This window comes from Augochlora pura, chromosome 1 (assembly GCF_028453695.1).
Source record: "Augochlora pura isolate Apur16 chromosome 1, APUR_v2.2.1, whole genome shotgun sequence".
NCBI lineage: Eukaryota > Metazoa > Arthropoda > Insecta > Hymenoptera > Halictidae > Augochlora > Augochlora pura.
The window spans coordinates 3,896,379-3,911,861 of NC_135772.1; the positions used below are offsets into that span (position 1 = coordinate 3,896,379).

The 15,483-nt window shown below is 40.0% G+C and overlaps 1 protein-coding gene across 1 annotated transcript in view; it reads left to right on the forward strand.

Annotated features, from left to right (window-relative positions):
* LOC144470486 (synaptogenesis protein syg-2) overlaps positions 1–15,483 on the forward strand; it is a 45,216-nt gene that overhangs the window by 6,640 nt on the left and 23,093 nt on the right. Inside the window, exons 2-3 of the mRNA XM_078181699.1 lie at positions 9,320–9,528; positions 13,821–13,937. Coding sequence (XP_078037825.1) covers positions 9,320–9,528; positions 13,821–13,937 — 326 coding nt within the window. The remainder of the gene's footprint in view (positions 1–9,319; positions 9,529–13,820; positions 13,938–15,483) is intronic.

Sequence of the window (15,483 nt, forward strand, 5' to 3'; positions counted from 1 at the left end):
TAGTCTGTTTGCTCTATTTAAGGGATTTTAATTGAAATTAAATGGATTTTAAATGGAATTTAAAAGGAATTAAATGGATTTAAAAGGAATTAAATGCATTTAAAAGGAATTAAGTGGATTCAAAAGGAATTAAATGGATTTAATATGAGACAGTGCCAAATATATTGCAAATAAGACATTTTTAAGTAAATTGGAAGTAAGATCATTTTTATTATAGATCGTTGATTTTTATTCTATTGATTTTATTTATTCTATTTATTCTATTTATCCCATTTAAACCTCGTCAATATCCACAAAAATAATTCCAAAAACGACTAACACGATACTAACAGCTTTCCCCCCACCCCTGCTCGAATGTAAAGGGTTAACACATCGTCCACGCCAAGCAGAAAAACTGCTCCCTCGCGTCTCGCGGCGGTAGGATCGTCGCGCCGATCGAATCACGGCGTCCGTCAAACAAATTTGGCAGACCGCGTCATCCGATCACCTGTTCCACCCTCGCAATACCACGGTGACGAAGGGGTAGGTAGGGGGTACAGAGAGGGGAGAGCTGGGTTTTTTGATCACTGCGGATCGGTAAACATTTGCTCGACGAGTTTTATCGCGGCACCGCCCCCGGATTGATATTAACCGCTTTGAACAGTCGCGGGTAGCTCGATCGGTTTCGTTGTAATAATACGGCCAGGTAAATACGAGAGATTTCGGTCACGTGAGAGAGAAGAGAGAGGAGAAGGGGAACGGGGGAGGGATTTTAGGGAGCCGGCTAAAAAAATACGGCGTTCATTTGAGAACGATTGAAACAGTTGGAATCGAAGGGTGAAACCCTGCGGATTTTCGGGGTTGTTTCCTAGGTTCCTGGGAGGGGGGGGAGGCGCGTGGAGGGTGGAGGCGAGGGTGAAGGGTGCCGCCGACAACGCGGTTGTCAAATGAATGGATTTATTAGTAACAGTAAACCAACTCGCGGATACACGTGACGTTGTACAATCTACGGGACAATATGATTCAGTGTCGGCCGCGGACAATGTGTAATACAGAGGACGGCGGGCGGCAGTCAGTTTGTTCCGCGCGAAACGGCAAAGTGAGAGTAATGCGGGTTCTTTTTCCCATGGAGATATATGTAGAACGCGCTGCTGGATGTATATAGCGTGTATAGAAAATATAAATTAGAGAGGGAATCATGCGACCACCAAAAGATTTACGCGGAGAGCGTAAACTCCGGTTACGAGTTTCGCTTCACTGTATCGTTTATTCTTATCATTCTTTATTTATTTATTTGTCTGCTTATTTATTTATTTGCTTATTCATTTCTTCATTTATTTCTTCGTTTATTCGAATATGTAATATATTATATTTAATATCTAATTTATTATCGAAGTTATAATCGAAGTGCGAAAAAGATCGCAACAGAATTTAACGAAAATCCATAATTAGAAAAAATCTGTCATTCGATCAATCTTTCGAAATTCTGAAAAATAAAAATTGCTAGACCTCGAATAACCTAAATACTATTAAACAATACAATCATCCAAATAAAAGCTACATTATTTTCTCCGTAAAAAATTCTCCCGTCGCAATTTTCGCGAAACTACCCCTCGCGGCACCATAGAAGAGACAACTTATTGCACGGACACCTGCCGCGCGATAAAAAACCGCCGCGACTCGTACACATTACCTACCCTTAAACAATGCTGTCAACCGAACAATGGATCCACTAATTTCCCCAGAAAAAGAACGAGTCCCCTAAACAACGGTAGAATCGCGTGAAGAAGTAAAATGTTTTACGGCGTCTAATATAGGAAACGTTTGAACTTTCGCCGGCGGAAGACGCGAGGTTTAAACGACCATAAACGGTGGCCCACTCCGGTTAGGTTCGATGGTGAAATTATGGTGGTGATATTGCCGTGGGGGAGGCGTTCCGCGTAAGTAATACGTCCATCACGACGCGGCGAGACTTTACAATTCGCTGTTTTATTAAAACCGGCTTCCGAGTTTATTTTCCTCTGCGTGTACACTCCTTCCACCCCTTTACCACCCTTTCCCTCCCTTTACCACCCTTGAGCGGTGGTTGTGTACGGAATAAAGAGACGTCTTATATCTTTCGTGCTGCGTTTTTATTCCGCTCTCTCGAGGCGGTCCGCCACGGGGATGAAAGCGGCAAGGGTTGCCGGTTACAACCACCGTCGTTCGGAGTTGTTTAGAAAACGTGAAACCGTGGCATTTTACCGATCCCTTCGCGCACCTTTTTTGCGGTTTTTAGGGCCGCGTTTCGGCGGTTACCGAGCCTCGTGATGCACTTCTCGGCTAGGTTAAATCGCGATCTACCCTCCATAGGGATTGAAGCACGTTCTTCCGTCGATCACTGGTTGATTTATTCGCTGCTTCAATCGCGGCTCGTTCTTTTAACGTCGCGCCGCTCGGTAATGGATTCTGTTTCTACCTGGGGCGTTTTATTCATGATTTATTCAACTTGCTTTTCTTTAGAAAGAGAGAGAAGGGTAATCTGTAATTATTTTTGTTGAACGATTTTATTGTACGACTACCGTTTATTGAATTTTCTTTTCTCGTTGAAGGAATATAATTTTTATAAGTCAGCACATTAATCCATCGCAATTTATTTTGCATTCCTTTGTTTCGCGAATATAGCTAACGATATTGAATAAACTGAGGAATAAGACCACTTGTACAAAGAAATAACAGTAACCAGATCCGAGGTAAATTACCTTCGCCACGCGGATAGAAATATGTCCGTCGCAGGTGCAAATATTATTAGCAAATTACTCGCAGATGCCCGTGTTACGGATGCTTCGCGAGAAAAATGATCGCCCGCGCTCGCAGCTCTAATTGTAGAGTTCCAATTGCGCCCCGTTTTCTTCGCTCGTATCTCCCGCCGCAAAAGCCAGTTCCCCTTGTCCCGCGAGCTGATATATGAATCGCGCCGGAGCTTAAAGGTATCCCCAACGTTGAAATTATGGACACCGGGCCTGTATATTTCTCGCGGTGCATAAGTAACTTGGCTGCGGTGTTACGACTCCCGCGAATTTACGACTCTTGAGTCCTCATCGCCGCGTAATACCACGAAAACAAAAATTACCGCGCGATCCTTCGTAAATTCGTTCCAACCCCTTCGGCCGCAGTCTGATTAAAATGCTTGCGTTTGGATGCGATGTAGCGGCGTTCTTTAATTTTCTTGCGCTTTCGGGACTATTTAGATTTGTACATTTAAGCAGGATGAATTTTCTAAGATGTATTGGAATTAATTAGAAGATTTAGATTAGGATCGATCGAAGATTTTATGTATATATAATTATTCAAAAGGAAAGGGTAGTAGAATCTTGTTCGAAAAAACGAGAGAAATGACATAATATTTGGCAGATTTAACGCTGTTAATTATTTTTAAATTAGTTAAAAACCGTGGTGGATGTTCTTAAATATATAACAGTATATTTATAATATTATTTTAATAAGATTTATGCGACCAAAATTAAATACCAACCCCTTAGAGATTTGAAACTATATTTACCCTATTAGCTTACGAAAATATCAAACAGCCATTTATTTCGACTTTTAACGAGCTCTAAAAATAACCTGAACAATTATAAATTAAAATAATCATCTCAGAAAATTCCTTAAACCTAGTGTTAACGAATAAAAAATAACTCAAGGGTGCAATAACAGTAAGGAGATGATAGAACCTAGTTTTAACGAATAGAAAATAAATTAAGAGTATAATAACGATAAAGGGGTGACAAAATCTAGTGTTAAAAAATAAAAAATAAATTAAGGGTATAATAACGACAAGGATAGATAATTAAATAACGAAGACTAACATTGGCCTTTGGGATTTCGCGAATCAATTGTACAGTTAAAATTCCAATCGAGAAAGAAGAAAATTTCGCTCGAAAGAGAAAGAAAATTCCGCTCGAAAAAGAAAGAAAATTCCGCTGAAAAAAAGGAAATGGCGGAACGGTGGTCGACTTTGACAGTGGTACGGGCGCGCGCGCGATGTCGGCTGTTCAAAGAGGGGTCCCGGGTCCGTTTGCCGGCCGAGACGTAATTAACCGTGAACTTTAACGCGTAACAGCGGAATAATTGGTTTGCAGAGGTAAAATCAGGCCGGCGTGGATGGAACCGGCGCGTGCAAAACGATGTGGCCGCCCGTCGGACCAACCGACCCCCTTCCACCCCGGAAAAATCGAGTCCCGAGCACGCGGCCACAGCTCATTTTACCGGATTGATAATCCTGCGGGTTTCCAGGCAAACGGCGTAACTTCATTATGAACGGGCGCGCGATTCGATGGGATTAACGGGGAGTGGGGGGGGGAAGGGGGGCGGGGGCGCGAATGTTTATTCGGTGTCGAGTTTCATCGGCGAGACTCGGCCATGCTCGTGTTTGATCGAAACCACTTTCGCCGCCGTGGCTTGATCCCTCGATTCACCCTTTCGGTGGATCCTCCTTGCGATCGATAAGACGTTTGGCGCGTTTTTAAAATGATTTTTCCTGTTTTGGTGAAATTAATTCGAAAATATTTGGTGGAATGTAATTAAAAAAGTAAACGATTTACGAAGGAGATTTGAAGGGTGAAATCTATTAAATTCTACGTCGCAGCCAAAAAAATAATTAAACCACTTTCAGAACCGTAAAAAGACCTCGAAATCATTGTCGAAAACAATAACCCCCGAATATTACCATTCCCTATCTTTGCGTCCGTCGTATCGCAGCTGCGTTTGTCACGTTTCACAAAAAAAGCGAAACAGGACGACGAGAGCGGCAGCAAATTCGCAATGAGGCGATAATAAAGGAAAATGGCGGGGTGATATTCCATAAACGAGAGAGAGAGAGAGAGAGAGAGAGAGCGTAACACGCGAAGAAGACGCGTTAGCGGACGCTGGTCGCTCGTAAACACTTGACAAAAATCCGGCGATAACCAGCTGGGTAACAAACGGCGGGCACCGGTAATAACAGTGACAGAGAACAGTGGTGCGCGCGTTGATTGCGGGGACAGTGGCGGCGGGAATAATGCTCGACGGGCGGGTAATGTCGCGCCTCGCGAGGACGAGCCGTATGGAGGAGAGATAAGAAAAACGGTCGCGGTTAATTATTAGGGGTGGCGCCGGCGTTTCCATCCCCTGTGCGGTCTATTTCTGTCGCCGATAGTGGACGACGAGGGACGCTAAGCGCGATATTGCGTTTGTTAGAATTGTCTGAGAGCCAAAATTTCCCCGTTTTTATCATTAATAATTTTGTCTAATTTTGTGCTTATTTTTGTAGACTTCTTTGTCTAATTATACGGTTCTTTTTCTAGTCTTCTTCATTTAAATATACGATTTTTTTCCTAGCCTTCTTTGTTTAAATATACAATTTTTTTTCCTTTCTTCTTTGTTTAATTATACGCTTTTAAAACATAGATATTGAATTCCTCTATAATTATCTAAAGATTTCCCCACCCCTTTTCGTGTCTCCTAATACTCCTATCCAAGAAGGCGTCGCAAGCAAAGGGTTGAAGCAGTAAAATTGAAAAATTAAATTGAAATTAAGAGAATAAAAATCGTGGTCGATGTTTACGGGAAATGACGGCGGCGGTGAGCGTTAAAAGTTCGATGCCTTCGTACCCGGCGAAGATAAATGCCCGTCGCATAAATTACGTCCGTCGAACATTGAATTCGCATAAACATTGCCGGGTCTTGTGATCGATAACCGCTCGTAAAAGGGAGCCATCGTCCCGTGGCAGATTCGATCGCCGTATTTATAGCGTCTCTCAGACGAGCGTAGAGAGAGAGAGGTGAGGTAAGAGGGGGGAACGTGGCCGGGGGGCACGGATAGAGCAAGAAAATGTAAATAACTCGTTGGAGAAAATTTCTTCGGAGGTGGATGGCGCTTTGATCTCTTTAAGAAAGCCCTCTCGCGCCATCGATACGCCATAAATTTAGTTAGATCCTGTTGCCGGCGTAACCGACGGCTCCCGTAATAAAACTACCGTCGCGTAAAAGCCAGATATTAGACGGCGAAGTGGCTCGGGCATCTATCTTCGTCTTTACTCTCTCTCCCGTTCTCTTCTTTTTCTTTTTCTATAATTAATTCTCTTCGTTCTAACTTTCCTCTTAATTTTCTTTCTTGGATCTTTGACTTTGAATCTGTCGTTCTTTCTGGATCTCTATAATTGTCTTTCTTAGTTTTTAGATCTCTTTCTCTCTTTCTCTCTCTTTCTGGATCTCTTCTTTTTCTTTTTCTATAATTAATTCTCCTCGTTCTAGCTTTCCTCTTAATTTTCTTTCTTGGATCTTTGACTCTGAATCTGTCGTTCTTTCTGGATCTCTATGATCGTCTTTCTTAGTTTTTAGATATCTCTCTCTCTCTCTCTCTCTCTTTCTGGATCTCGCCAGCAGCTTCATTTCGCCGGCGTCCCCGTCATTTAGACGGCGCGCGTCCCAGCTTCTCCGCCGATAACCAAACGTGTTTACCCGATTGATCGTTCCGCGCGCGTGAGTTCAGTTGAAACGATATGAAAGTTTCCATACCAGCGTCTTGCCGACTTCTTCCGAAAGGAGACGTTCCGCCAGGGAATTGCGCGCGAGCCTTTCTGTGGAACGAGACGATTCTCCCTCGGGAATTCGAAGCGGTCCACGCCCGCGTTCGGAGATTGTTAAACTCCGCGGAGCGAACTGTGTCGGGCGTGTGTCTCCGCGACGAAATGGAGCGACTAATTGAAGAGTAATTGAGATTCGAAGCAATACTAGTCTCATTAGCCCTCGAGAGAGACAGAGAGAGAGAGAGAGTTTGTGAGTTACAACTCTGTTGATCCTTTAGGAATAACATCTGTACCGCGGCTATTGGAGTTTGAATTTTAGAGAGTGTCTGGTCAGAGTACACTCGTTCTTTATTGCTTGAATAATTTATAATTAATAATAATAGAAATTTTAATAATGGAATTTTAAAGGAGGTTAGAATTGATTTTTATAAGTCGATGCAATGAATATTGATCATTTGCTTTTTAATTATTTAAAGCTTTAAAGATTATTTTCTCGTTTAACATAGCAATTATTATAATTACTATGTTAAACGGGAAAATAATCTTTCAAGCTTTAAATAATTAAAAAGCAAATATTCATTGCATCGATTTATAAAAATCAATTCTACCCTCCCTTAAAATTCCATTTAAATCTCTATATAGTCGCATCGCTGCACCTTAATAATGCTTGAATAATGACGATCCAAGGGTTGTTCAAAGACTTCCCCACTGCGAAACGCGTCGATCTCAATTCGATGAACGATAAGAAACTCGAGAGAAGCGTTTCGATTCCGTTTCGCCAGACGATGAAAAATGACGCCGGCGACTCGGTAAATTACTCTCGCGACGGATCAGGTAGTAAACAAATCAGATAAAACCGAGCATCCTGGAAACGAAAAAGGTGGTGGGGCTGCGCGGGCATTAAGTATCGATAAAGATACCCGGTAAGATCCGCTATCGTCTCTTAATGGCGAATAAAAGTACACAGTGTGTAGTTCCAGCTGTTTCCTGTTATCGATACCGGCGACATGAACCAAGAAAAAGAAGAGAGAATGAGTTCCTCTTTTTCCCTTTTTTTTCTTTTTTTTATTCTCTATAACGGCGCGCATTAATTACCGCGCGCTTACTAATCCAACGCGTTTAATGCAATATTAATACGAAACAAGGTGCACGGCCGTGCTTCCTTACCCGGTCTTTTATTACTCATTTAGTTTGACGCAAGCGACCGGTTAATCGGTCTATTAATCTCGCCTATGATTTATTATGTATCACGATTGCCAGCTTATAGCCGCGGCGCGTCGATGACTAAGTGCGGCCGGTCACGAATAAATCAGGCTAACGTGCACTTACCAGAGAAATTACGAGTGTACCGCCGGACATTCGTGAAAACAGGGAGATTTATCGGCTGATTTAAAAGATTTAGGGAGAAGCTAATTAAATGTTAAGCTGAGAGAGCAATATTAAACACAGCACACGTTGTACACATTGTTCGATGCTTTATTCTATTAATATCACTAACTGGCTGATACGGAGATATCTTAGGCCCTTTTTTATTGAATTTTAAATTCTTTGTTATATTTATTTTATTTTATTTTATTTTATTTTATTTTATTCGATGTATATTGGTATTAAATTTAGCGAATACAGTATTATTTTTGTAGTATTATTCTTTCTATACTCGCGAAGCTATTTTCCGGGCAGCTTGTTAATTTAATTTCGTGATAATTACGCGACGAACGTCGACCAACTGCATCGCGATCCTCCTCTAGCTTTCGTCTTGAAATCAGCGTTACGTAGAAGGAATCCAACGGGAGTCCCGCTCGGGCTATTCTTAAATATGAAACCTTCGTGCTTCGCGTTACAGAGGAAAAACGGAGGGAAAGCCTTCCAACTGGGAGGGGGGAGGGAGGGGTGCGTTCGACTTGGAAAAATACACGGTCGGAACGAGGGTGTCTGCTCTCTTTCTACTTTTCTCGCGCGCACAATGGCCGCCCCCCGCGCCGTGCACAATTTTTCAAAAGCTCGCGCGAGATCACATTATTGGCAACGTTATTAATTCGCGACGGGAGATGAGAATGTAAGAAATTTTATTGTATTATTTATTCGAAGACTGAATTGAGTTATTCGAGGGCTGGTTCAAATTGAATTATTCGAATGAACAGTGAATTGAAATTATTAAGATTTAATTTACAATACTTGAATTCCTGTATTTTTGAATTGGAAAATTGGCAGGTTAAATTGTCGTGATATAAGGGACACAGTTTTTTAAATTATTTTTCTAGGCTGAGATGGTAGTTTGAGGAATGCGAGCTTTTTTATATTTTCTTTTGTAATTTTTAGTAAATATTAAATATTAACCCTTTGTGTTTGAGGGAATTTCGACTATAAAATGGAGATATTTGTTTCAACTATTTTATTTTATCTTCATTAGATTATTTCTATTTAATGCATATATTATTTAGTATATATATTATTTAATACATATATTATATAATACAAATATTACCTAATACACATGTGATTTCATACACACATTATTCAATATATATTTTCTTTAATACAACCCTTATCAATTACACATATTATTCAATAAAAATTGAATGTATCTATATACTCACAGAAATCTCCCTTTATTTAACAACTGATCAACTACAATAAAATCCAAAAACATAAAAATTCTTCCTCAAAGTAATTGCAGTAATTTTTATTATCCCTTTAAAGTCTCGCACTCGAGTACAAAGAGTTAAAATAAAGTAGACTGCTTTTTAACAAAGAAAATGAAGTTAAAAATATTTTGTATGTATTGTTTGCAGTATCGACTTGAGAGGAAAGTCTACGGTGGAGGAGGGGGAACACTGGCAGGCAGTCACCCTCGACAAACGTGCCTCGTTCAAGTACAGCGGGCATTCGTCGAAACTCACCCTCGAACACGTTCGGGAGACCGACGCCGCCGTTTACAGGTGCAGGGTGGATTTCAAGCAGTCACCGACCAGGAACATCAAAGTCAATCTCACAGTGATCAGTAAGTATTCTCGACCGATCGGTTCAACGATCCTAATTTTTCAACGATCACTTTTATTTCTTGCGATTTTATCTCGCGATCTTTCGCTTTGTTTCGATAGCCACCCCCGCGCAATAATCAGAAAAACTATAAAAAACCAGGCTATTTTTCATTGCCTGTCCTAATTGTCTATACAGATTTACGTAGGGAGTTTTATAGATTTTTATAAAAAATATTGATTGTCCATATCGAAGATATAATTAATTTTAATTCGTGGCGTTTTGAAGAATTGATTCGTTCGAGGTAGTGGCAAGTAAAAATTATTTATAACGACTTTGGATATTGATAATTGTTAACAGTTAACAATTGTTGATCGACGTTGTTATCGGAAAGATTGCCAGTAATTATTTATAATTATTCGCGGAGAAATCGCGTTCCAGACGGACGCGGAACGGTTCATCGGATCGCGTCGCGCCGGCACTTCCTTTGATCCTCCTCCTTTTTTCCTTGGCGATCCCCGCGACTCCGATGTGCACTCCATTCGTCCCCTGGTGTCCGTCTGTTTCATTCTCCATTAATCTCTTGGTTCCTACCGTTTCCTATCCTTTGAACCTTACTGCCCCGTCCATTACTTTCCCTTGACGCGATAATGCAATATTTTTAAATTTCCCTTTACTTAGTAATTTACTGCTCCTTTCTACACCGCTGTGCTGCCCCGGTCTCCACTGCGGAACGGCCGCCGGTTCCATTTCATCAAGTCCGCCCCTACCCCCGGTTTCTTATCTTGCCGAAGATAAATATGCTTATGTCTTATTTATCTTATTAAGAACGACGGCGGAGTCTCGGACGCCGCTCTCGATCGGAAAACGCCACTCAAACGGCTCGCGGCGCGTTCACAAAATGGCCGATGCCGTTCTATGCTCTCGAAAGCATGTTTAACGCGCGATTTTAATTAAATGCAGCTTGTATTAATTTGGAGAAATTGCTAGAGGTGCTGGAAGCCTGACAGACTTTTTCGAAGGAATATATCCATTGTGGAAAGTATGGAAGTAACAATAACAATAAATATAATAATAATAATATGTATATATAACAATGTATAATAATAACAATAAAATAATAATTGTTATTAATAATGGAGTTGAAATCGAACGACGGCGGTGCTTTAGTCGAAGAATATTTCATTCGGGCTAATATAATAATCGTAAATCGGGAATATGTAATAATTATAATAATAATAGAGTTATATTTAGTTATAGGGATAATTTTTAATATTATCTAGTATTTAATCTTTCAATTAGAGCTTTTATTAATTAAATAAATAAATAAATGGAGGTATAAGATCGTGAAACCTGGTAGATTGATCTTCGTATTTAACCTTTAACTTATATAATTATATGGTAATAATGATTATTATTATACTATTATATAATTATATAGATATAGAATGGTATAGTAATAATAATCATCCAATTACATAGCTAAATATTTATATAACAGTAATATAATAATTCCATAATTACGTATACTCACAATTCTGATTTTCTCCCCTAAACCGATAGCAAAATTCTACGCAAATAAATTGCCAAAAATAATTAAACAAATAAACAAAATAAATAATTAAATAAGTCTTCCCATAAGCTGGGCTTCTGAAAAATATCTTACAACAGAAGAACACCCACGATATTCCGAAGAATATACGATAATAGCGACGGGGCGTACCCAGTGTTTTCTCAATCAAAATGAATTCTTTGCCGCGCTCCGGTAGAAAAAAAAAGATGGCGGAACGGCTTCGAGCCGCCGGAAGCAAAATATCGGGCGGAAGAACCGGCGATCCCCGAAGCAGCTAATAATAACAGAGCGACATTTATCCCGCCTTTTCAGCGAAAAACGTGATATTCCAGAAGACGAGTACCACCACCCCCACCCCCTCCGCCCGTCGCACAGATACTCGCGTCGCCCTCGGCTTCGGCTTCTCTACGCCATTCCCTCCGTGTATTTATGCAAACACCGAGCCGTCGCTTCGGTCCCGCACACACATCCAGCAAGAAAATAGAACGCTGGAACCGCGATTCTTATTCTTACCCGGCGTACTCTTACACGCCATTGGCCGGGAGCTCCGTTCCTCGCGCTTCCTTTTCTACGTTCCTCGCGCCACCTTTTCTCTCGTTCTTTTTTTCGGCGATTACACGCTCTCGCGGAAAAAATCCTCTGGAAATTACGCTTCTAAACCCGCGCCATGGTTGTCTACGTCTATCTATTTATTTGCTGCTTTGTAGAAAAGATGGAGCATTGTCTAGGATTTTTGGAGGGTTGGTCGCGGGTTATTAGATGAGATGTTTGACGCGGCTGTGAATATTTCGAGATCCAAGTACATCTTCCGGTGTCTATATCTTCTCTGGTGTCTATATTTTTTCTGGTGTATATATTCTAGTATCTATATCCTTTCTGATCTATATTTTCTGGTGTCTATATCTTCTCTGGTGTCTATATTTTTTCTGGTCTATATCTTCTAGTATCTATATCCTTTCTGATCTATATTTTCTGGTGTCTATATCTTCTCTGGTGTCTATATTTTTTCTGGTCTATATCTTCTCTGATCTATATCTTCTCTGATTTATATCTTCTCTTGTCAATATCTTCTTCTTCTCCACATCTTCTCTTTTCCATATCTCCTCTCTTCCACCTCTCCTCTCCTCTCCTCCACACCTTCTCTCTCTCTCTTCCTCCACCCTGCCTCTCCCCTCTCCACCGTCTCTTACCCGACAGCCTTTGATATTCCCGGACTCGATCGAGGCTCTCTGCGATTAGCCTGAACAAACAGCAGGGATCCAGCCTTCTTGACCCGGATCCTCGGTTCAGCAGGCGACGATTAAGAGCAGTTTTATCTGAAAGCCTGCCCCGCCGGTTGGAAACCACCGGAAACGCGGAAATTCCGGGGCACCTCGCCCGGACGACGATCGATGCGACGTCGTCGTCGATAAGTCGATCCCCGTTTTTGTCCGCTGCTTCTCTCCACGTTTCTTCGTGTCCTCGTTGCCGACCAGCTTCGCAGAGGAATTTAAAAGTGGTACCGCGGCAAGAAGCGGACCGGTCCAAAATTTCATGTTACAGTTATTACGATGGCGGAAGTTCAACGGAGAAACGCTCGCGGATCTTTCGTGCTTCCAATCGGCGGGATTGCGAGGCTTTTATGGGGTTATTTGCTGGACGGGGAAGGAATGTGTTCAACGAAGATTACACGCACGGTTTATTAATTTAGCGCGGGCCGGGATGGGATTGATCCAAGCTTTGTTTAATAAATTGTTTAAGACTCGTAGGATGAACCAAATTATTGGATTTGTGTATTTTATTAATTTAATTTTACGCTATCTTGCTATCACGAACATATCGAACTTAGTGTCCACTTTAAAATATTACAACCGGGAAGATAAAGATATTAAAAATCACAGTACACTATCATAAAGTACAGACCTCAAGCTTTAATTCGAGCTATAGCTCATAATTGTACGATAATTTTTAACAAAGTTACAGCTGCTCGAAGTTTGACAATATTTCGACTGAAAATAAGTGATGCTTTAATTCATATTAATAGGAATTAATACCTAAATAAATACGTAGATAAATATATTTAATATATCAATGGATAAGTAATTTCATAGATACACACAGAAATACCTAAATAACTAATCAACTAATTAAGTAAATAACTAACTGAATAAATCAATCAATCAATAAATAATTAAATATTGAACCATAGAAGGTAACAAAGTAGTCTCAGACCTCCGAGCGTCTCCTTATTCCCCCGTAAAGTACAGAAAACCATAGATCCTCCCGTAATCGCGAGTAGATCGTTCGAACGATCGCCGGTGTCCGCTATCGACGCAATCAATTCCACTCACGGCGGATTTAATCGGTCCGCGAGAGGATCGAGAGAGAGAGAGAGAGGGGGGTGAAGAACACCGTCGTCCATTTCAATTCCGCTTGTCTAGCTCGAAAACAATTTGCATATCATAAGCGGTGGCGGGTTCTTAAGTGCGCCGGGGTTGGTGGCACGGAGGGGGGGGGGGGGATGACGGTAACGGCTACCAGGGCCAGATAAGAATACCAGCCAAAGTGTCTGGCGGATGACACACCGCGCAGGTAATTCATCCCCGTGCAAATTGATTCGCCCCGGCGAGCCGAGAGCCACTCTCCTCGGCGCTCTTCGTATCTCGAGGGTTGGGTAGGAGAGAGAAAGATCGCGATTAGGATAGGGGCGAAGAAAAAAGAGTCGTAGAATCGGTATAGTACATTGCGTGCAATTGTTACAGTACCGCCGGAGCAGCTCAGCATATTGGACGAGGGCGGACGGTCCCACATAACCTATTGGGTCCTGGGCCCTTACAACGAGGGAGCGTCCCTTAACATCACCTGCGTTGCTGCTGGCGGTGAGTATTTATCAACAATTACTACTGTTATTAATATATACTACTATCACTGCCATATATTATTTTTATATAATTTTTATTACTACGACAATATTAATTATTATTATATTAATATTACCAGTCACTAGCCTAGCTTCCTAGTCTTACATTATTAGTCATTAGTTATTATTAGAAGCGAATTAATATAACTATAATAATATTACTAATATTATCTGATAGTAACGGTCAACAATGATTTTCATATTGCTTATTCGTTATTTAATAAAATATCATAAATTTAAAAAATTTATTATCTCTGCTGCCTCAATTTTTATAACAATGCTGATAATTAGAAATAAGATCAAGGATTCTGTTGGCCAATTTACATTTAACATGTTAGTGACAATATCATGTTAAAATAGTGACAATATCTTTCACTAATAAATTCATTATTTCTGCTGTTTATTATATTAAATCTAATAATTCACAAGAAATAATATTATATTCATCGCAGTAAAAACTAATTTTTCGTTGGGTAGTTTTAACGAAAGACACCTGCAATTATTTATTAATAATATCTATATACCGAATCGTCCGATGCAACGAAATTGGTCATTACAAATATAACTTTTCGATGGTGGCATATTAATTGTCATTGAACCGTTTATTATTTACTAGCCATTCGGCATCGGCTCGTCGAACAAATAATAATTGCGTCGTGTTTATTAATGATAATTTAATTTTCGTTATTAAATACCATCGTGAGTCGTTGGCGTTGTAATTCAATTAGATTGTAATTTGTAGTTGATGCAATTCAATCAAATGGTAATTCGTAATTAATGTAATTCAATTACTTCGGCCGGTCATATTGTTGTTTAATTAAACTGCGGCATGAATTACGAATTATAATGTAGTTGAATTTTTTATTGATTATTTCTGTGATGTAAAATTTATTAAGTATGGGAGAAACTTGAAATAATTAATAAATGTTGGTGCAGTTCGTTTTTACGAATAGGGGTTGCTACATATTTAAATACTGAGATATGTTCTATGATAATATAATTGTTTATATTGCGTAAATTATCATAGTTTAATCTATGAAATATTTTGCACAATTTCCTCGAAAATTGGCCAAATAAAAGAAGAAAAGAATTTAATGCTAGAAAAATTGTCCAAATAAAGGAAAAAAAATTAAGTTACATATTAATATAAATTGAATTATACATTCGATGAACATTAAGTTAAAAATTAAAAGCATTGAAAATGCAAAGGAATAAATAGAAATATTAAGAAATAAAGAATATAAAGGTATAAATAAAGGTATAAAGGAATAAACTGAACGTCGGCAAATACGAAGTCGCTGGTCCGTTTAAAAAATATTATAAAATTTATAAAAATTTCATAATAATACCGAAAATATATTTGCGGAGCGCACCTTTGGCGCGCCTTTATTTCCGCACTCGAAGACAGTGGGCGATTATGCCGGGGCAACTGCGGAAAATATTACCCGGTTTGCGCGCGAGCTTCAGTTCATTAAATTTTAAATATACCGCGGATGTTTATGCAG